The sequence below is a fragment of the Grammomys surdaster genome, unplaced genomic scaffold (genome assembly GCF_004785775.1).
Source record: "Grammomys surdaster isolate TR1022 unplaced genomic scaffold, NIH_TR_1.0 277, whole genome shotgun sequence".
Lineage (NCBI taxonomy): Eukaryota > Metazoa > Chordata > Mammalia > Rodentia > Muridae > Grammomys > Grammomys surdaster.
Genome location: NW_021604718.1, coordinates 608,580 through 631,316, shown reverse-complemented (window position 1 = coordinate 631,316; position 22,737 = coordinate 608,580). Strand labels below are relative to the sequence as shown.

General features: G+C 55.7%; 1 protein-coding gene across 2 annotated transcripts in view; it reads left to right on the top strand.

Annotated features, from left to right (window-relative positions):
• Nucleotides 1-5,150: 5,150 nt before the first annotated feature.
• The window catches only part of Scube3 (signal peptide, CUB domain and EGF like domain containing 3), a 32,705-nt gene continuing 15,118 nt past the window's right edge, over nucleotides 5,151-22,737 (top strand). The window contains exons 1-6 of one of the 2 annotated variants that reach the window (XM_028777028.1): nucleotides 5,151-5,445; nucleotides 15,309-15,431; nucleotides 16,145-16,270; nucleotides 18,325-18,459; nucleotides 19,212-19,337; nucleotides 19,506-19,622. In XM_028777028.1, coding sequence (XP_028632861.1) covers nucleotides 5,361-5,445; nucleotides 15,309-15,431; nucleotides 16,145-16,270; nucleotides 18,325-18,459; nucleotides 19,212-19,337; nucleotides 19,506-19,622 — 712 coding nt within the window. In that variant the 5' untranslated portion in view covers nucleotides 5,151-5,360. The remainder of the gene's footprint in view (nucleotides 5,446-15,308; nucleotides 15,432-16,144; nucleotides 16,271-18,324; nucleotides 18,460-19,211; nucleotides 19,338-19,505; nucleotides 19,623-22,737) is intronic. The other variant, XM_028777029.1, reaches the window with a different exon arrangement.

The window sequence follows — 22,737 nt, the reverse complement described above, 5'->3', positions numbered from 1 at the left end:
TAAAGGTTGGGAATTTCTTCATGCAAATATCTGGGGAGATGAATCCGGCGTCACCTTGATTCAGGTACAGGGGGATGGACAGGGAGGGGGTTAGACACTGGGGTGAGGAGACTCGAGTACTGAATGTCCAGAAGAAAGGTTAGGATAGGTGTAGGCGTATTTATGTCCATCCTCTTAAAATTCATCAAGGTAGGCTGACACCTTGTCCAGGAAGCCTTCTCGGGTTCCTGTCTCCTATGACTCTGGCATTTTCCTCCTGGCCCCTCCAAGGACACCTGGACACTGTGTCCTCGGCTGGCAGCTAAGACCCCAGACTTTGGGGTACCTTGGGCTCTTCACCCACCCTAGTGCTAGCTCAGTTCCCTCTCTTAAGTGCTAGCTTGGAATTCAGTACCTGGACTGGGCTGGCCCTGAAATCACAGGATCTAGCCTCTGTAAATAAGATTTTATCTTTGATTATGCGAATGTGCTTTGATTACCTGTCTGAGTGTGCACCCTCCGGAGCTGGAGTTACGGGCGGTTGTGAGACACCTTGTGTGGGTGCTGGGAACTGAACTCAGGTCCTCTGCAAAGGCAGCAAGCACCCTTTAACCATCCAACACTCCGTCTAGCTCCTTCTTGCCTGCATGCCTACCTCTGCGTACTGTGGTAACAGGCGTGAGCCATGGTGCCTCTGTTTTATAGGGTGCTGGGGATTGAACCTAGGCCCTTGTGAATGCGGAAACAAAGGCTCTAACCACTGAGCCACAGCCCGGGGACCACACAGTTCCCAATTCCCTCACTCGCTGTTGAGCATAGGATAGTGCTGTGGGGTAAGAGACAAGCATCCCATGGCATCCTGACAGGAAGAGTGGCTGTCAAAGCATTAGGAAGAGGGGAAGCAGGAGCTGCCTCTGACACCTCTAACCCTGGAAGCAAAGAGTTCTGTTCTGAGATCAAAGGAGAGGTGACCTCTGCTTCTAGTTTTGCCTTTTTATATACACTGGGTGACCTTAGCCATATCACATGACCTCTCTCATCAGCTGACCTAGGTAGTGGGTGACAGCTTCACCCCCTTCTCCTGGCTTTTGTCCTGGTTTTGTAGCATTTTATGTGTGTCAGTTGGCTGGAGCCTCAGTTTTCCTATCAATATGAATGGGACTGCACCCAGGCACGGTAGTTCAGGCCTGCAACCCCGGGCTACTCTGCTGAGGCAGGGAGACCACGTGTTTAACTGTGGGTGGCAGAGTGAGTTCAAGGCCAGCCCTGAGAACTCAGTGAGTCCTAAACAAAATGTAAGAAAAGAGGGTCAGAGTGTAGCTCAGAGATCGAGAGCTTGCCTAGTATGTGTGTGTGGGGGGAACCTAAGTTCAACCCCCGGCCTAAAGCACTGAGGTATTAATTAAAATTCTTGCCTCGCAGGCCTTGGCTGGAGTGTGCGGTAGAGGGCTGGTACATAAGCCGCTCTCAGTGAGTAGTGGCTGGGAGCTCTAATTTGAATCCTGGCGTCTGCATCTTCCTAAGGTGGGGTAGGGGGCACAAGGGGGCAGGGCGGCGGGGTCAGGTGAGCTCCTTCTGCGTTCTCTGTAAAATGGAAGGCCACAGATAAAGGCAGTGCGCTGGAATGCGTGGAATTTTTGGAACCTTCTCGGTAGGAATGTGTGACAGACGGGGGACCTGTTAGGGGTGGTAAGACACTAGCCCAGTTGACCTTGCCAGCACCCCAAACATCAAAGCTTAGTCTGACCCCCGGGGCCGATTCGTCCCAGGCATTGCTAGACTCCTCAACCATCCAACACTGGGGCCCTTTGTTCCTGCCTGGGTGCTGGAGGTGGCAACCATGACCTCTTTCGGATGCCTTCATGTGCCAGGTGTTTCCCGCTGTGAATCCTGGGAGGCTGCTATGTCTCTGGTCAGAGAAGAAGATAAAGCTGGTGAGAGGTCATATGTGTAACTGGGCCGAGGGCTGAGGAGCCGACTCCAATGGGTGAGGGCTTGCGTGAGCATGGGGACCCAGTTCTTCTGCAGGACCTATAGAGAGCAGGCGGCAGCAGGGCACACCCAGAATCCCAGCACTGCAGAGGCAGAGGCAGGAGGGTTTCTGAGTTCGAGGCCAGTCTGGTCTGAGTTTTAGGATATCCTGCCTCTTGACACTGACAATGGGACAGTCCGTTCTGGTTTGTACCTGTTCTCTCGTGGACTCTATTGCCTTTCATGGATTGGCTTCACCTTTGAGCCAAGGCTGAGAACAGCCAGAGCAGGGGTTGGTCCCTGCATGAGGTTGGGTTCTAACAAGGGTGCCCCTGAAAGGATCTGACCCTCGATACACCAGCTAGGTGTTCCCCGGAGACTCTCTTACCAGAGAACTTTGTGAAAGAAATACATCTCACAAGCAAGGTAAATGAGGTTCGAAAGCAGATGACAGCTTTCCTGGGCGTGGGGTTCGGCCATGGCAGCCCTCGGGGATGGAGGCAGGAGGGCTAGGAGTTCAATGTCACTCTGGGTTACACAGTGAGTTTGAGGCCAGCCTGGGCTACATGAGACACTATCTCAAAAAAACAAAACAAGACAACCCACAGCAGGTGGAGAGGCGGTGAACGAAATAAACTAATTAAAGGTAAATTTTAAAAATGCAGTTGGGCGGTGAGCGGGGAAGAGCTGGGGGACACTGGACACTTCCTCATAGGCTGCTAACAACTCAGTGCTCCCTCCTAGTGGTCTGGAGTCATTGTCTAAGTGTGAATTTGCAGAAATCTGCATTCATCCACAGAGCGGAGGGCAATGTGGTCACACCCCAACTCAGGGTGCCCAGGCTAGACCCCATGCTACTACCCACATAGAATCTTCTGGAGGGTGGAGGAGTACACTACCGGCGGGTGGGGGTGGGCAGTGAGCTGACGCTTGGGAGAAGCTCCCTGGGTCGTAGAGGAGCAGAGAGAATGGCCAGTGGGAAACTGGCAAGTGGGGAGAGAAGGGGTCTGCAGTCAAACATCAAGGCTTCCAGAGGATGCGGTGGCTTGGAAGGGCTTGCCACTCACCACCCCTCCCACCCAAAACTCCGGGGGGTGGGGGTGGGGCGGACAGACATGTTCAGGGGGTCTGGGAATTATGGGGCAGGCTCCAGAAAACTCTCAAGTTCCTGGAGAGTCCTCCATGCCCACCTTAGCTGTGGAGTGGGAGGAGTGGGCAGGCAGCAAACCCCGCCCGCCTCAGGATGCAGAAGGGTACACGTTTAGGATTCCAAGAAGGCCGAGGTGAAGGCAAGCAGGGGGAGACAAACTTCTCTCCCCACCTCGGGGCTTCTCGGCTCTCTCCAGTTCTCCCCAGGCACCACCACTGTCTGACTACCTCCAACTCTTCTCTCTCTCTCCCCCTCTCCCTCCCTCCCCCCCCCTCCCTCCCTCCCTCCCCCCCCCCCCCCCCCCCTTGTTTGGGGCAAAGAGAATGACAAGTTTGAACTTGTTCTTCGTCTTCCACATAATTGGTGGCAGCAGGCAAGGCTGCTCCAGAGGGAGGGGTTTACCAGAGGAATGGGGGGAGGAAGGAATCTCAGGAGTGACAGGGCTGGGAGGGACCGCGGAGGGGGTCATCTGACCAACCTTTCTGTGGCCTCCACTCCATTCCCACGACCTGTGTGTTCACCTCCCCCGCGCCATCTCTCTCACCATCATTATACAAGGGGCCTCGAGGATTCCTCTTCCGAGCTTTCCAGGGGCAGCGTCCCCTCTGCATCCTCTGGCCAAGAAACCCATCCTCCTTTTCTAGCCGGGGAAACTGAGGCCAATCGGGATGGGACCGGAAACCGAGAGTGGGAAGTCAAAGCCTCTGTCTGTGTTCATGTTCTTCCTCTTCCATTTAATCCCTGCTAAAGGGCGAGTTAGGAAGGACAGAAGTCCCCGGAGTAGGACAGAACTCACTCACCCCCACCCCAGCAGAAGCGCTGCCAATGTCAAGGGTTTGAGAACTGAGTCATCTTTAGGTAGACCTTGGTCATTGCCCAGTTCTCCTGGGTACCCTGGGATGATTTTTTTTTTTTCCTGCACAAAACTGGCTCTGAAGCAGGCAGGACTCTGAGGCCTGGTACAATTGGCTCGGTGCGATTGAAGGGATAGGGGGAAGGGGGACAGTGCCCAGGCCCCAGGGAACTTGCTCCTTCAGCAGAGTGTATTTTAAACCTATGCTCTGCTGCCGGTGAGGTTAGCACTGGAAGCCGGTTTGGAGAGACTGTACAGAGCCTTTGTGTGCGCCCCCAGATGATCGTGGGTTAGTCTCTGCCGGTGTGCTGACACTAGACAGTGCATTTAGGAGCCACACCGAGAAGGGCGTCTCAGCGGGCTACCTTCAACGCCCACAGAGCCTGCCCTGGAGCCGGGTAGTTTTAGCCGGGACTCTGAGTATGAGGATTGTGTCCAGAGAGTGGGAGTGACTTTAGGGCTAAAGGTTTGGAGGATGTTACTTGGCCCAGAGTCCCAGCCCATCTCTGTTCCGAGGTGCAGCCCTTCCGAGCCTCCCCGACACCTCGCGCCCTCTTTGTCTCCCCGCCGAGGTGCGCGTGCAGACCTTCGCCGCTCGGCCCTCCTGGCGTGCGAGCGCGGGGGGCGCACCCTCGGCTCCCCCGCTCGCTCCCCACGGGGAGAGGGCGGACGAGCCGGAGCCCCGGTGCTGTTTGGTCTGGAGCGGAGCGGGGGCTTGCATTGATCCATTGATTGTGCGCGGTCTGCGCCTGACCTCCCTGCTCCCGGGGAAGCCGTCTCCATGGAGACCGGGCCCGCTCCCCCAGCGCCGGATTGTAAATTCCTGCAGGCAGCGGCCCGGCAGCCTGGGGAGGGGGCCGCGCGCCCGGGCGCGCAGGGGGAGCGGCCGCCACGCCGAGGCCCCCTTTGAAAGAAAAAAAAAAGGGCACGAAAAAGGAGGTGGAGGAGGTGGAGGACGGAGAGGAGAAGCAGGAGGGGCAGTGGGAAGGGGAGGAGGAAGAAAACGAAAAGGAGCAAGGAGAGGAGGAGAAAGAGGAGGAGGAGGAGGAGGAGAAAGGCGAAGAAAAACAGACGGAGCCCGGGAGACGAGAAAGCAAGGGAGGAAGAAAGAGGCAGAAAGGGCGTGTTTAGGCGCTACGTCTCCCCTCCCCTTTCTCAGGTCCCAGCTCGGGCTCTGCGCGCTCGCTCTCGGGCTTCAGCTCCCCGCGGGCGAAGCTGGGCGTCGGGTGCGATAGCCCGGGCCGCCCCTCGGGCCGCCGCCCCGCGCCTGCCCGCGCTCCCCATCGCGCGCTCCCCACGCCCAGCCCGGAGCCTCCGCGGGGCGCCCTCCAGTCCCCTCCCCCTCCGCCTCGCGCCCTCCCCGGGGCTGCGACACCCCCGCGGCCCCGCCGCGCGGAGCTCCAGGCCATGGGCTCGGGGCGCGTCCCCGGGCTCTGCCTGCTCGTCCTGCTGGTCCACGCGCGCGCCGCCCAGCATGGCAAAGCTGCGCAAGGTAAGAGAGGCGCGGTGCGGGGCTGTGGGGTTGCGGGACAGCGGGGCGGCGGGACGGCGGGGCCCCAAGAACCAGGGCAGGTGTCTGGAAGTGCATGGCTGTCAGGACCGGGCCCTGTACCCCCGACTCTTCAGCCAGGGCTGGACCTTCGGGCGCTGCGCGACAGGCAATAGCGCCTGGCGGTGGGGGGGGGGGGTCAGCAGAAGGGAGCATGCACTTCTGCCGGCTTCCCTGCCACCACCTAGCATCTTCCTGCGAGGGCAGAGAGAATCTTCTCTCAAACATCGCCAGGGACTTCACTTTGGAGCTTGAGACTGATGAGGGAAGGAAGTTTTCAACCCTGCCATACACTTTGTAACCTCTCCCCCCTCCCCCCTCCCCGCGTGAGGCAGAGTCAGGCTGAAATTTCGAAGTTGCCGTCTTATCAAAGGATGTTAAAGAAAAACAGGCTCTTTCGCGGTGAAACCGACTGCCTGTCACGGAGTAGTAGGGGGGCAGTAAGAGAAAATGCCTGTGACTGCCTTCTGGCACGAACGTTGCGTTTCTGCCTTTGGAGGGGGGGGGGGGATCCCTTTCGTCTCGCATGGCTTTCATTTCTTATCATAATATTTATTTATTAAGGCCTGGGGTTTCCAATTCCATTTAAATCCAGGTCAGAATTGCATTAAAATAACAAAGTAAAATTCCAGGCTGGGAGCTCTGACAGATCCCTCTAGGAATTAGAGAGAGACTGGGAGGCCCTCCTGCCCCGGTCCCTGACCCCGAACTCCCTGCCCGGCCAGTCCCAAGGCTGCGCAGGCAGAAACCAGGCTGGTGTCCCACAGTTCTCTGGGGACGGCCTCCCCTCCCCCCATTGACCTGCTGTACCCCTCCCCCTACGCTGTCCTCACCCAAAAGAGATTTATATGGACAAAAAGAAAATTCCTCTTAGCAAGATTTTGCCCGGGAGGTAGATTCTGCCTATTGTCCTAGGGGCTCCTGAAACCAGCCAGGGATGAAGAGGAGTCTGGGCCAGGAGGAAAGTTGAACTTGGGAGTTGAGGAAGTCTGAGTTGTCTGGCTGTCAGTTGGGTCAGTGTGTCCAGGGACCTTGAGTCTTCAGTCCGGCTCTGCCACCAACTTTTCACTGTTGGTAGAAGGTGCTAAGCCAACACCTCCCTCCTCTCCCCAAAACACTGCCTCTTCCGACCTGTCCATTAACATAACCAAACACTAGAGACCCTCAGCTGTCAAGTACCAGACCCCACCCCAACTTCCTTCCAGCCCCAAACTGCTGCTTCTGCAGACAGCCCGCTGCTGCTGCTGCTACTGCTGCTGTTGCTGCCTAGAACAGCCCCTCTCCCCACAGTGGATTTGCTTGTGTGTTTTCGTAAACAAAGCTGGCTTTTGTAGTGCATGCTGACTTACTCATAACATGGAATTAGCTAGGGAGTTTAGTCTGAGGAAGGAACAGATTTCGTTCAGTAATCTAGACAAGATAAGGGCCTCTTTCAAGTTGGAGCCAGTGTCTGCAGGGGCTGGGGGGGGAGCAGGAGGAGAAGCAGCCTATTAAAGGGGCTCCAGGTGCAGCTGGAGACCCCTAAATGGGACAGGTGTTGGGGAGCCAAAACTCTCAAGCCTGGAGGCCAGCCCATCTGCTGGGGATAGCAGGAATCTGGGTACTCGAGGACACCTTCTTTTATTGGACGCCCCATTGGGTGCTAGGGGACATTCAGCTGGAGTGGGGGGGGGTTGCCCTCAGGGTTTCTGCTTATCTCAGACATGGGCTACACCTGTCCTGATGAGGTCACAGTAACTGTACCCCCAACCCCCTTTAGGATTTCTGAGTCTAGCTGGGATTAGAATGGAGTCTTTCATTAGCCCTCCCATTCGGGAGATCTGTGAGACCCTGTCCATCAAAGGTTTGCCTAACAACAGGTTTGCTGGGATACAAGGCCTTCCTTGGACTCACAAATTTGCAGGTAGATGTTACAGGAAGCTGAGAACTGTTTGGTCTGAGCCTTGCAGGCTTACCCATAGTGCCGAGGGCTTCAGGAGGCCTCCCGTGCCCCCCTCCACAAACCTCTCATCTATCACCAGGGCTAGGGAGTTTGCCTTTGATGCCAGGAGCTTTTCAGTGGCACTCTAGAGGGTCTGGACATTATAGGCCCCCTCAGCAAGCGTCTTGAAAAGAGCTTCTGCACCTCCTGGAACAACTGTGTCTCTGGGAGGGTCAAAGCCATGCAGTGGGACAGAGGGACACCGAACAAGCTTAAGTGTAAAAGAGGGAGGGAGAGGGACACAGGAGACAGGGACACCAGCACTGGGACAGCCCTGTCCCGCTGCGTCTACAAAGACCTGGTTCTTTAATCAGAAATGCTGAAGATTTTGTCCCAGTGGGCGAGTGGGTGGGTCAGCTGGTGGGACTGGGGAGGGGTGAGCTTGCCGGGTACATGGTTTTGAGTGGTTTTCAAGCGCCTGTCTGTGTGTCTTAAAGTAGACAGACTGGATAACCGAGGTAATTGTAAACTTAAAAGCATTAATTTGCTTTGCTTTTTTGGGGTGGGGGTGGGGTGGCGATGGCAGGACAGCTATCGTTAAAAAGACCTAATCCTCACTTAGGGCTCAGGTTGCAACTAAATGAAAAGGTCTTGGGGCCTCCAGGGGAACTGGTCCTGTCCCCAGGCAGGCTTTGGGACAGCCAGGTTGGCCATCCACTTTACCTGGTAGTTTTCTTTCCTTGTTAGGGATAGAGCTTTGAGAAAGTCACCCGTTTAGAAATCACACCGTCCCCGAGACTGAGGGCGTTCATCTGGCGCTGAACAGTGTCTCTCTGTCTCTGGGTCTCTGTCTGGGAGTATGTGTCTCTCTCTTTTCCCCCACCCCTCTCTTCCTCTTTAATGTGGCTGTTCCCTCTCCCCCCCTGCTTCCCTCGGCTCCTGTGGCCGGCGTCCACAGTGAGGGAACTGTTCCTCCTAGCCCCTCCCTCTAAAATATGAAATGAAAACCGTAACCGTGTCAGCGGGTGCGGGTGGCTCCTCGGGCAGCCACTACTGCTTGTGCCCCCACTGAGGCCCAACTGGAGAGAGCAGACAGACAGACAGACAGACCCCACTCTTAGAGCCTGTTCTGTTTCCTTAAGCTCATCCCAACCCCTTTGACCCCCCTCCGAGCTTGCTGTCTCGTGTCTTAGGTATGGAGAAAGCCCAGAGCTAGGAGGATATAAATTTTGTAACACCCCCCCCCCATCACCTCTAATTTCCCTGAGTCTCTGTGGGGTAGAATGGAGAGAGGGGACTAAAAGATCTGGGAACCACAGCCATGACAGGTAAAGCAAGGAACAGGAACCCTCAGATGAGATTGCTTTCTGGAACCTTCTGGAATCTGAGACCATGAGAACCGGTTTGAACGCGCGTGAGCGGCCAGGGCCTGTTGTAAATGGAGGCAGGCCGGGTGTGAGTTTGGGAAGGTGAGGTGTGCACTACCGGGGAGTGTGAGTGTGCACGTGCCCGACTCTCTGTGTGAGCACAGTGCGTCACTCTCTGGTGACTGGGGGGAGGTCGTGGGGGGGGGGAAGTGGGTAAACGTGTGCGTTTTGTTTTAGTTGGAGGAGAGGGCTCGATCCAGAGCCTTGAACTGGGGGGTGGGGGAGGGGAGTGCATGGTTTCACATCCTCAGGAGAAGACGGAGGTGGAGGAGCCTGCTGCCAGAACCCACCCTGGTCTCTGCCGCCACGGCCGGCCGGCTTCGGGTGTGCGGGTGTGGGCACATGACCACTCAGTAAGAAAGAGTTCCTGTCAGGGCTGGAAACTGCGGAGCCGCTCTGAGGCAGGCTGGCAGTGCTTACGGGAGGCCCAGACCTGGGGAGACAGCAGTCTGGGGAGGAGTAGATTGCTGGGGCTTAGGGAGAGGTGGAAACGGCCCCGGAGGATGTTTGGAGGAAATGAATGGGCTACTCACCTGGGCAAAGACGGGACATTGCCTTTCTGTCTGTAGACTGACTGGCCACTCTCCTCCCCACCAGCCTGCACTCTGGCCTGACTCAGGAGACACTGGGTGGGCAGGAGATAGTGGGGTGAGTTTTGTCAAACACTGAGCCTGATGACTGGGAGCTCTGGGGTTCGGCCAGTTTTACTGAACTCATTCATATTGGTAAGCTTTGGTCCTGAGGCCAGGCCCTCTCCACCTGGACCTCTCCTCTGCCTGCTGAAGGCCTGGTCACTTGGTATTTTTCCTTTCTCCGCCCCCCCCCCCCGACATCGGTTTCCCAAGCCTTTGACAATCCAGTGTCCGGTGAGCAGCTAGCTATCCTAGAAGTGCATGTGTGTGTTTCTGTGTCCCACCCTGTGGTGGCCATGAATGATCTGTCTCCTCCCAGCCACACCCCACCCCCACAAGTTCTTCTCTCTTCAGATCAAGGGCTTGCTTTGGAGCTGGATCTGCAGCTGGCTTTCAGAAGTGGGTCGATGACCCCCTGAACAGGGCACTAGGGGCCTTGGTTTGCCAATGGTTTCCCCCTGTGATGAACCATAGCCCCCAGAGAGCTGCAGGCTTTGAATTTTAGAGCTTGTCCTGGGGCTGTCTGCTTGTGGTTACTGACAGGAGCAAACCGAGCAAAGTGAGTTGCTGGTCCATAGGAGATGCAGGATAAGAAGAAACCCAGCCTAAGAGATCCCTGGGTGACGTACAACGTCAGACTATGTGGGCTCTGGGGCGGGGTGGGGTATGTGGAAGGATGAAATTCTTAAAGGGTAGGTCCTGGGGGGGCAGGTTTACAGAGAGGACTTTTTTTTTTTTTTTACAAGTTTCTAATTATATTTATTTGGAGTTTTCCTCTGGCGGTTTGAAGCTGTTAACAGCAGGAACCTGTATCCCCTGGTGTTTGTTTTTGTTTCTGACCAGCTGCTTGGCCCCAGAGTAGTGAATCCCACGGCTGGCGACACCTGCCCACCACTGCACCCGCCCACCCTCTTCTCCTTGCCTGTGTGTCTGTCTGCCCGCTCCCTGTCTACCCTGGTTCCCTCTGCGTCCCAGCATCTGTATGATGGCTTTTAGCCACCAGCCAGACTCTGTTCCGGTTGCCTACTTCAAGCAGAACAAAGTATTGAGCTGAGGGCAGGGGAGGCGAGATCTCTGTCTATCATGTGCTTTTAGAAGACTTTCAAGGGGTGGGTTTTCACTGGCTATTGGTTCTTTCCCAGGATAACCCCACTAGGTGCCTCTCCGTCCACTTAATAAGCCATGCCTGCTGCTGCCCAAGAGGGCAACAGAGGAGCCCGTGATCCCTCCACCCACCGCCTGCAGTCTCTTCCTGCCCTGGATTCATCAGGCTCCCAGCCCGCTGTCTTTGTGCTTTCTTAAATCTGTGTGTATGTGCGGGCGGGCACACTGCTGCACACACTGCTGCACACACATGGAGGTCACAGGACAGCCTCAGGGGTCAGCTTTCACCTTCCACCTGGTTTTCGACAGTGTCTGTCTTGTTCACTAATCTGTAAGTGAGGCAAGCTGCCTCGCAGTCTGGGGACTCTCCTGCCTCTGCCTCCCATTCTGGTGTAGGAGCACACGGGCTGAATCTAGCTTTACCTGAGTTCTGGGGAATCCAAGCTTGGGTTCTTGTGGTCGCGTGGTGCTTTACCCAGTGAGCTCCTTACTCCTCAGCATAAACTCACTAGGACACCCCTGTTCCCAGAATGTTAAATGGTCAATGGAGAGTAAAGAGGAGGGCTTCTTCCCCGGGGTATACCCCAGGTAACGGTCTTGGCCACCATCTGTTGAATAGAAACCCAGAGAGCACCTTCACTACATGGTTATTCTGTTCCATTCACAGCCGAGCCTACAGTCCCGGCACAGTGCTCGCCCTTACCCTGGTGCAGGTACCTAGGAGCTGTTTGCTAAGTGCTCAAGTGTGCATGGCTCTGCCGGCAGTTACCGTGGGTTCGAAGATCCAGAAGCCATGGCCTCGAGGAATTCTTGGCACCGAGCAAACATGAAGCAAGCATCCAAGAGGATGCTGGAGGGAGGAGAGCCATGGCAAGCTTGTAGTAAGCACTCGCTGAGTCACTGTGGCACTCGGTGCTTGGTGGACATTAACTCATTTGATGCTGGTAATAGTTCCCAGGATGGTCCTGTGACAGGTTTTCAGGGGAGGAGGCGGGTGTGTCCAGAGACAGGCTCAAGGCCACTCAAAAGCAGGGCTAAGCCTGCACTGGGACTGGTGTGGTGGCCATCAGTCTAAAACCTCTTAGTGTGTCATGTTGCTGCCTCCGGAGTATCTCCCAGCGCAGGCAAAATGAGTTGGGAAAGAGAGAGATCACCAGGCTTACCCTAGAGGTCCTGATTTCCTGGGTCCAGACATCCATGGGTCTTCAGAGGTCCCCAGATTCCAGTGTGCAACCTGAACTGAGAACAACCAGCCTAAACCAACCCACACCCAAAAGTGTCACTTGGCTTGCAGCTGGTAAACAGCTTCTGAGAGGATGGGTAAGCTGAGGTTGCCTGTGTGTGCCACAGAGGTCCCTTCCAGGACTCATTCTGGGCTGCCATGTGTGCTGGGAGGAAGCTTTGAAGACCTGGTAGAGGTGGAGGTGTTGGATGAGATTTAGGGCCCTGTCTCCCTGCTCTGTGCCTTCAGCCACACACTTGGAAGGTCCCTTCCTCAGCAGTCACCCAGCCATGGGAGAAGTGGAACCTGTTACATAAGACAGCTTCAGAGTATTAGCTAAGTGGCTCAGCGGGGACCACAAAGAGGGGCACAAAGCGGGGCTCCCCCTGGGCTGGGAGCTTACTGGGGACAGGGTAGACAATTCTAAGCTAGTCTTGGAAAACAGAAGTGGGTGGGTCTGCAGCATGGATGAGAAGAAGGTGATATGTGGGATGTAGTGGACTGGTTAGGTGGTGCTGAGGGAGTAACTGGTGCCGAGGGAGTAGCTGGGGCCAAGAGGGTAGCTGGGGCTGAGGGACTAGCTGGGGCTGAGGGAACAGAGCAGAAAAACATTGAGAGCAGGGAGAGGGCTGAGGCTAAGAAGAGCCTGAGGCAGCCGTCAGGCTGTGGTTGGCCTCACCACTGCTCTGGTCCTGGGGGCCACTTGAGGGGAGACAAAGGGAAGAGCCTGATGCATCAAGAGCCGAGCCCCCAGCACGTGGAGACAGGCGCTGCTGAGATGGTTTCGGAGAGGGACCTTCTGGAGGAGTCTCTATAATTCTGGGCCAGACCCAGAAGTGTTCCTTATTCAGAACCCCTAGAGCTAGCTCTTCTCTTTCTGTGAAGTCTATGCCGTTGGGACATTTCCTATTGCATGCCCCCCCCCCCAGGGATATTTGGCCTAAGGCTACTGGGACTGAAGAGCTGTCCTTGAAAAGGGCCACACGTGGCTCGTGGCTACCACCACAGTAGACAGAAAGGACTTAGATTCCCCCCAGTGCTCAACCCTCAGCTTCAGCCACTCAAGCTCTTTCCCGTGTACTTCCTCAAGCAGTTCACACAGAATAACAAGTGAAGGGCCTCTTCTGGGGAGGTGCCACCATCCCACTGTATGGTGGCACGCACCTGCCATCCCAACTCTAGGGTGGCTGGAGCAGGGGGATCACGAGTCAGCCTGTGCTACATAGTAAAACTTTCTTATAAAAAGAAAACTTAAAAAAAAAAAAGAGCTTCCCCAGAAAAATGGTAGAGCTGGATCTTAACCTGGGGCTGTCTCCATGGGCGACCTAACTGAGACCCGACATTTCTTGCTTCTGATTCCGTTCCATCCGTTGGTCAAACATTCCCCAACAGCCTCTCACCATCCACAAGGCCTGACTAAGGAACTTGACTACCAGGCCTCTCTCATCTCAGACTTCTCTCTTCCTTGGTGACCGCCTGGCAGGGACACAACTGCTGAGCATGGCTGGGGTGGGCAGTAAGGGTAGACACTCTCCTAATATTCAGAGCTGTATCTACGAACCAATGGCAGAAATTGCCAGTGTGTGGCGCACTTCTCTGATCAGTGGCTGTGCGGGAAGGAGCTGGATTCTGTGGCGAGGCCTGAGAATCTACATTGTAACAAACCCGGCTTTGCAGCTCAGAAGTCACACGGACCTCGCTCCTGGGCTTCCTTCACTGGCCGACTTTAACCCATACACTCTGTTTTTCCAGTTCGTAGGGAGGCATGGGCTCTTCCTCCGCAGACTGTCGAGCCCGGCTGCTCATTAGAATCAGATGTGTTGGGTCCAGTCTTCGGGGCCTTGGGCATTTTTAGGGGAGTTGGCTCTGCTGTGCAGGCTGGGTTGAGGCTCATCCCTAATGCCTCATGGCACCTGCCAGTGTCAGCTTTCTGTCATTTATCCTGGCTGGGTTGTCACCTGTGTGGTTCTGAATGTGATGACCGCCACACAGGACCTCTGTTCTGCTGAGCGAGACCTTGTCTTTGTTACTTCTTTATGGGTGCTGTCATGTCCCCAGCTGCCTAAGGTCTATTTTTCACTTTTTGTCTTCCCCCGTGAGACAAGGTTTCTTTTTCTTTCTTTCTTTTTTTTTTGTTTTTTTTTTTTTTTTTTTTTTTTTTTTTTTTTTTTTTTTTTTTGTTTGTTTTTGTTTTTTTTTTTTTGTTTTTCGAGACAGGGTTTCTCTGTGTAGTTCTGGCTGTCCTGGAACTCACTCTATAGGCCAGGCTGGCCTCGAAGTCAGAAATCCTCCTGCCTTTGTCTCCCAAGTGGTGGGTCACTATGCCTGGACTACCAGAGGTTCTTAACCTCCTTCCCAGCCACCCCCTTCCCCCTCTGGAGTAGCTTCTTCCTTTAGTGTGATTCCATCTGTCATACCTACTAGAGAGAGCGCTTAGTGTTGGCCCAGAAGTATCCAGAACGCGAGGGCATAGAGGAGGAGAGGGGCGGGGGCTCTGCCTGGTCAGAGAGATGGCTCAGAGAACTGCACCTACCAGGCCCACGCTTGCCTGCTCCTGGTCCTTTGGTTGATAGCTCAGGGCCAAGAGAAATCTCTCCAAATGGAGCTCTGTTCCTTCAAAGCTCCTTGGTGCTGTGGTGAACAAGGCCATGGTGAACCATCAGGAGGAGGCTAGCTTCATCTTTTTCTGGGTTTCGAGACAGGGTCTCACTAACCTAGAACTCCTGACCCTCCTGCCTCGGTCTCCGGGTTCAATGGAATTCCTGAAGCGTTCAGAGGAAGGCCAGGGGACCTCAGGTGTACACAGCCATATGGGGACACTGCCTTTGGGGGACACACCTTCAAAACTCACTTGACACCAGTTCTGTTCTTATGCGTTCTTGGGTGCACGGCTGTTCCCGAGTGCCGGGATCTCAGCTGTGCAGCGCTGTGCTGGGCAGGACTGGTGTGTTCTATAGTGGACCGTGAGGCAGATGAGAGTCCCAGACAGGCCCCATCTCCCTTCTTCTTTAATTACTAGAGAGCAGCTGGGCAGGGTGGTGCATGCCCGTAGTCTCAGCATTTGGGAGATGGAGGCAGGGGAAGCATGCATTGAAGATTGCCCTCAGCTATGGGATGAATTCTAGGCCAACTTGGACTGTATGTGTCCTGGTCTAGAGAAACATTATCAGTGGTCACTGGGTCATCATCAGTGACTCTGTGCCTGTCTTGTTCCCTCCAAGTCTGCTGCTAAGAAAGATAAACTAGTCCTCACTGGGCTGACTGTGTCTGACACTTCACGTGTGCTATTCAAACTGAAAAGGGGCGGCGTTTCGGAGAGTAGTGGAGCTGTCACCATGGCTTGAGTATTTCTGAGGCAGTACGGGTCTGTTTGAATTCCTAAAGTGTTCAGAGGAAGGTGTGCACAGGCATACGGGGACTCTGCCTCTGGGGAACGCACCTTCAAAAACTCACTCGAGAGACGCCGGTTCTGTTCTTACGTGTCCTCCTCTGCCTGCCAGATGTAGACGAGTGTGTGGAAGGCACGGACCACTGCCACATCGATGCCATCTGCCAGAACACCCCGAGGTCGTACAAGTGTATCTGCAAGTCCGGCTACACGGGGGACGGCAAACACTGCAAAGGTAAGGCAGGGAGGGGCCCCAAGGGGAGCCTGTAGGAAAGTGGGAACTATTCTGTTGCGGGGGGGGGGGGCGCGCGGCTGCAGCACAGGTCCCAGAGGCCTGCAGTCTCTACGGACCAAGGACGGTGGCCACATCTTCCTAGAGAGAACACAGTGTTGCAGTGGGCACCAGAACACATCACACAGGTGACGTGCTGGTGGGGACACTTCATAGCCCTGTAGCCACATAGCTGTCTGGGGCCAGCACACCTTCCTCAGTTGCAAAACTAAGGCTTGAAGGTCCCCGAGACAGGAGCCTCTACTTAGCACCTGTCATATCACATGCAGAGGACAGGATCAGTGAACCCAGTGGGAATTCACCCACAAACAAGCACGTCTTTTGCTGTCAGAACACGGCAGAGCGGCCTAGGAATAGCATTCTCAGTGTGTGACCCTGAGTGCAATTGAGGTTTCAGTGGACAAAGTGCATGATATTTTCTGTTGACATGATACACTGAGAACTACAGTCCCTCCTGGGACCTGAGGGATAGGGGGGTGGGGGTGAGGCTGGTTCAAGGATGACACTCTATCTCAGCAATACCACAATTAAAGAAGGTTCCAGAACTTTATATGAATGGTGTAACCAAAAATACAAAAGTAATAATGGCATAGCTGTTAGCATGGGACCATCAACACCCTCCAGTGTACTCTCTCTCTTCCCCCCCCTCCCCGCAGACGTGGACGAGTGTGAACGAGAGGACAACGCAGGCTGTGTGCACGACTGTGTCAACATCCCTGGTAATTACCGGTGTACCTGCTACGACGGATTCCACCTGGCACACGACGGACACAACTGTCTGGGTGAGCGAGCGAGGGCTGGCCGGGGTTTGGTGGGGAAGGAGCTGTTTTCAGCATGTCTTGGGCAAGCGGGAAGAAAAATGACCAAAAAGAGCTCCATTCTCTCCAGAGAGCAAGGAGAGCCTCCCCTTTGAGGCTGGCCAGTGAGGGTGACCCAGCCCGGCTGCTGGCTGAGGAGCATGGGAGTGGGGTGGGGCACTGGTAGAAGTGTACGTGCGTGCGTGTGCACGCGTGTGTGCATGCTTGTGTACGCTGGTTTTAGCGCCGTGTGTGGGGAGGATGACCTAGCTTCAGACACATCTGATTCTGCTACTGAGAACCTGTGGGGCGTTGACTAGTGAACTAGCCTCTCGGAATCTCAGATTCCTCATCCCTAAACTGCACGGGGTGGGGGGCAGGTGTTAGGACTCATCTAAAGTCCCAAAGTGTGGGCGCCTCAGGAGCACGTGTGTACAAAACCCTGTGCGGCTTTAGCACAGAGCAGGTGCTGAGGCAGGAGCACTGTTGCTAATGCAGCTAGCAGTGCTCCCTGAGCCCTGAACGCCCCTGTCCCTTGCCTCCCTTCAGTCCCACCCCCTCCAGTTCGGAGCCTCAGTCTGGAGGTAGAATCCCTGGGCCGCTGAACTTCAGCCAGTCATCTTTTGAGTTACTGAGACCATGTCAGAGTTTCCCCCTAAGCAGAAAACCTGAAGCTAACAGGATTTGAGATTTGAGACTGGGTCCTCTCTCCAGCGACTGATAGATGAGTCAGCAAAGGAAAGGGCGGCGATGACAGGAACGTGATTGGTTGGATGCACCGTGGCCTAGGAGCCCCCTTAATGCACAGCTGCACGTGTCCACCACAGCCACCGTCTACCTGGGTCTCTGGCAGGCCCTTCCCGGGGGGCTGCCTCCCCTCGCTCCTCCGCTACTACGGAAGAGCCGAGCCCGTCTCTGCCCTGTCACCCAAGGGACTATTTAGGGACTGAAGTACTGTGTACGGGATAGGGGTGCCCATGGGACTGTGGATACCATCTCTAGTTCTTTGACCTTCATTGGGTCCTAACCCCAACTATCACCAAGAGCTAGACAAGAGGAAGAGCTGGTACTGTCAGAGTTACGAAAGTCTGTTTCGGTGAGGGTTCGTAGCCTCAGCCATCCCCCTAACCCTTGAGAAAACTCCAAGAAAATGTATGGACCTCAGTTTCCCAGGGAAAAGTGGAGGATGGGAGGGAAGCGGCCAGGATAAAGATGGAGTCCAGATGTAGAAATGAGACTCCCGGGGTGACTTTGGCTCTCGTGGTGGTGACTTCGGGGCACCCTATTGTTCCCCCTCTACCATCCAGGGTGTGGCCTGGCCACCTTCCCCCGCCCTTCCACGCCACATTGCCAGGCTTTGTTTTGTTAAACCAAAATAGGAGAACGGCTAGGGAATATGGCAGTGAGCCCAGGCCTGGGGGAAGCTGTGGCCAGTTCTTGCCCCAGGAGGACCATTCCCTCCATCTTTGGCACCTCGGCCATAGTGCTATCCGGGGAAAGAGACATTTCCAGGTTCCCTGATTACTGGCTGCTCATCAGAGCTAGTGTGACTGGTGTGACTAGTACCCACCCTTGTCTTCACCGCGATTCCTCCACTCGGGCTTCTCTCCTGACCTCTGCGCTCAGGCACAGGGTTTGTGTGTGTATAGGCGTTTGCACGCTTGTGTGTGTCTGTGCCCCACACGTGTGCCTGTGGAGGCCAGATGATGACACCGGGTTCCTTGGAACTGGAGTTTCAGGCAGTTAGCTTCCATGTGGGCCCTGGGAATAGAACACAGGTCTGAGGGGTCAGACCCTGGCTCTACAGTGTGGGAGAGGAGGCCAGTCCTCATCTCGGCGGTCAGGTTTGGATGTTATCCACCCTACCTGAGCTCTGGACAAAGGTGCTTCTTTACTCTCAGGGAAGTTTTAGCTGACAAGGGGTAAAGAGTGCTTGCTAAGGGTGTGTGCGTGTGCGTGCGCGCACGCGTGGATTCTTCAGTCTGCCCTCAGTCTATGCTGCTGCTGCCACAGTGCCACCAACCCCTCCATCTTCACAGACGTAGACGAGTGTGCGGAGGGCAACGGTGGCTGCCAGCAGAGTTGTGTCAACATGATGGGGAGCTACGAATGCCACTGCCGAGAGGGCTTCTTCCTCAGCGACAACCAGCACACCTGTATCCAGCGGCCGGAAGGTCAGCCCGCGGCCTCCAAGGGCCCCAGGCTTCTCTTCCCAGTTCCCCCTCCGCACTCCCTGTCCCACAGGCTAGACTCCTCTCTATCCTTTCCTTACTCACAGCCTAAGGGCTCCGTGCTTAGACACCGTATTAGGGACAGATCTAGGGGGCGGAACCGGGACCTGCCCAGGGTAGAATTGAAGCTACTCTGGGGCGTTCTCTGGTCCAGCGGCAAGATGATGTGAACTCCTGTCCGTGAGCCTTGGTCTGTAAGCTGCTGCTTCTCTGGGACAGCCTCGCCTGCATCCCCTTCCGTAGCCTGGATCAACGGCTTGTTCCATCATTGGACCATGATATTCTGAGAGCAGCAGCTCGGTCCAGTTTGCCTTTGTGTCCCTGCCTGTGGGAGGAGCTTAGTGAAAGTCGTGGCCTCGCCAGGTGTGGTGGTTCACACCTTTACTCCCAGCACAGGGGAGGCAGAGGCAGGTGGATCTCTCTTGAGTTCAAGGCCAGTCTGGTCTAGAGAGTGAGTTCCAGGACATTCAGGGCTGCACAGAGAAAAACCAACCCTGTCTCAGTCTGATGGCTGTTTCTTCAGGTTTCTAGTCTCAGTGTAAGCTCTCTGGGGGGAAGAGGTCCTGTTTTAGTTTTTCTGGGTCCCTCCTAGATCCTGAGAGCATCTGAGTAGCAGGCTCAGCTGACCCTTAGCGTCCATAGCCACAACTGGTTCCACCCCGTTGATGCCTCAGCCTCTCTTCCTCCCTTTTTAGAAGGAATGAACTGCATGAACAAAAACCACGGCTGTGCTCACATTTGCCGGGAGACCCCCAAGGGGGGCATTGCCTGTGAGTGCCGCCCTGGCTTCGAGCTCACCAAGAACCAGCGGGACTGTAAATGTAAGACACGGAGGGCAGGGGGGTGGGGGGTGGGGGCAGGAGGATGTGGGGCCTCAGTAGCCAGAGGGCAGGGAGGAGGGAAGAGGACTGGGGGAGGTGGGCGGCCCCGCCTTGCAGACCTGCTGCACAAGGGACAAGCAGGCTGACTTGTCTCCTCCCTCCGTGCAGTGACCTGCAACTATGGTAACGGCGGCTGCCAGCACACGTGTGATGACACGGAGCAGGGTCCCCGGTGCGGCTGCCACGTCAAGTTTGTGCTCCATACCGACGGAAAGACGTGCATTGGTGGGTGAGGCCAGGGAACAACTCAAGCCACTTGTGACAGGGTTGGGGTGGGGGCTGGGGACTGCAGGGGAATTGAGACCCCCCGGGGGGGTTCTAGATGCTGGATAGTGTTACTGATGTGGGAATGGAAACCAGTAAGAGGACAGGTTGAAGGACCACTCTGAGAGACTAAGGGACACACCTGACTGTCTGCCCTCCCCGGGGTCTCAGCCTCCTCTTCCTCCCACACGGAAGCATCGCTAGATTGGGAGCCGTTAGCAGAGGTGCTGGTCAACCAAGGCTGAGGGATAACTTGAGGAATTCTGCGACGGTCATCTGAGCAGTTGACCCAGGCTCTGGTTGACTAGCGTGGTGAGGGGGGAATTACCACGGCCAGTGTCCACTGTGGAGCTGGTGCCAGGACACGGTACTTGTTTCCAGAGCAGGTAGTGTGTTGGGCTGAATAAGTAGGGTGGCTCCAGTCCCCCCACCCTTCCTTTTTACCCCAGCAAACCCTCTTCCTACTCCTCACCTGATGCCCCAGGCCCGCCTCCCACCCAGCATCCAGTGGTCCTGGCTCTCCGCTGTGCCTGTGGCTGCCCACGCCCCTTACTTGCTGTAGCCTTCCCTCCCTCTAAGCCTGACACCCTTCCCCTGAGTTCCTAGGCCTGACCTGAGTCTCCAGGTCCCCTGAACGAGCTAAGTCCTTAAACGTTGAATTCCTTCTGTTGCTATTTCTTCGGTGGTGAGAGGGGGCTGATGAGGTGTCTCCTTAGAGCCCTGGGAAATGGAAGGAAGGGTTCTGGCTCGGTGTGTGGCAGGGTCAGTCCCGCGGTGCTTGCTCTGTGGTACTGGTGTCTGTGGAGGCGTGTGTCTGTCGAGCCACGCAGGCTGAGGAAGGAAAGGTGGGCAGAGCGGCTCTGTGAGGCCCCGCGTGTCCAAGGCAAAGTCAGGTTAAGACCTGATCCGTCCCTCGTCCCCTTCACTGCAGCCACAAGACAGGGGGGCAGATGGGCTCCAGGGACACACATGGCTTCTCAAGGCTGCTGAAGTCTAAGCTCTCTTGTGCTGCTCTCTGACTCTTCAAAGACCCCAAAACAGGCAGAGGCCTTCGTGTTGCCTTCTCTGACTGCTGTCCCAGCACCTTTCTTGTTCTCCTGACAGGGCTAGCTCTGCTTTGCAAACCTCCCACCACCCCTTGGACACACCCACACAGCCCCAGATTCTTCCAGAAGAAACTGCATGTGGTCCCTAGGGAGAAGATGCATGAGGCAGGACAGAGACCCCGTGGGGAACGAGGCATGGTTCCCTTGGGTCTCCGTTCCAGTGTTCTCAAACATGGCTGCTTTTTGAAAATGCCCGTATCAAGCTTGACCTCTCTAACCCAAGACCCACTGAGTCCTCTGGGCAGAGCAAGTGAGGCTGCTTCCTCTCCATCCTTCTCTAATTGCCCCCAGGGAAATAAGCCTACTTGCCTTGGACTTCATTTTTCTTGGCAGGAGGAAATGCCACTGGGGTTGTGGGACATGCAGCTTGAGTGGGGAGACGGAGTGTCGTTAAAACAGAAAGGATGTGAGAGGTGACGAGAGGCGAAACTCGCCATCTCGTGCCAGCTTTGCCTGCCATGCTTCGTGGGGCTGGACCCACAGCTGCTCTCTCGGAGACCCAGCGTCTCTGGGTCATGGTCCCTTGATTTCCCTGAGGGTACCAGGCAGGACAAGGCTGAGGAGTGAGCTAATTTGGAATCTCTGAGATCACTACATGGGGCTAGTGGTTTGGAGCGTCAGGGTGGAGGGCGCGGGGTGGACCCCGCCCCGAATCTAAACGGCTCTTTTACAATGTCAAACAGGGGAAAGGCGGCTAGAGCAGCACGGGCCCACTCAGGCCGTTTCTAATGGTAAATATGTCTGCTCTGCGCTTGCACTCACCGGCTTGCTAGGGAAGGGCTAACCCGCTGGGGCTCCCACTAACCGCATGCCCAGCAGGGCTCCCCTGGCAGTGTGGGCTCTGGACACATCAGGTGGGTCAAGGAACCTTCGTGCTGGTCATCTTCCTGGTCCCTGGTTCTCCTTCCTCGTGTGCCTCCTCCTCTGCCTCTCATTGCCCCAGTGCCTCCCAACTATCTGCACCCCTCGGTGCCTGCAGCCAGTGCCATCTTGCTCAGGTTCCAGTGTACCATTGAGATAAGGTGTATCCCAGTTGGAGGCCATGCTCTCTCTGGTTACCCTTCTTGGGTTCCTTCCGTTAGTATGACACCGGCATCAGCTGGTGATTTCTGCCTGGCTCTGGGCTCAGTAGACCTTAGTCTGGATCCTGGCTCTGCCATGTCCTCACCAGCCAGTCTCAAGTGAGCTCCCTTCTTCTCTGACCCTCTCTGCCCATTACTCTTCAGGAGGGGAGTGACAGTCTTTCTTCTCTCGGGTGTGATAATGAAAACAGCATTAGCACGTGGCCTGGCACAAAGGACAGGGTGAGCTGTGTCCCTGCGCTCAGCCACTGTCCTGCAGAGCTGGGCAGCTCTGCCTGGCTTCTTGGTCCAGCCTGAGATGAATACCATGCCAGTTCTGTTTGCACCCATCCTGGATGCTTCAGAGGATCTACACATAGCATCTTGTCCCTTGCTGTGCTAAACCAGGACTTGGGAGCCCTCTTTCCATACTTAGAGCACTTTTGGGAGACTCTGGACTTGAGCTCCTTGTGGTGTGGGAGACCTCAGGGAGACCACAACGAGGGCAGGCCAAGGACTGCCAGGCAGAGGTGGGCTTCTTTTGGAGCCCTGGCACACTGTCTGCTTTGGGGACAAGGGTGGGCCTGACAGCCCCTTCTCTCTTGTCACATGGTGGCCTTAGGATGCCAATAGGAGAAGGCTTGATGCCTGAGACAAGCCGTGGCACTCAGGTCCCCGTGCCAGGGTCTTGCTCTCCTGGGGCTGATGGCTTCCCCTGAACTCACTCTCCAAGGCAACTGTCTGCTCTCCTCCTGCTCTGGCCTCAGCAGACTGAGCTGGCAAGTGAGACTTAGCTGAACAAGGCTCCGAGCTTTCTCTTCTATGTCTTCCCCACACACACACACCTCTCCCTGTCTGTCTGTCTCTCTCTCTCTCTCTCTCTCTCTCTCTCTCTCTCTCTCTCTCTCT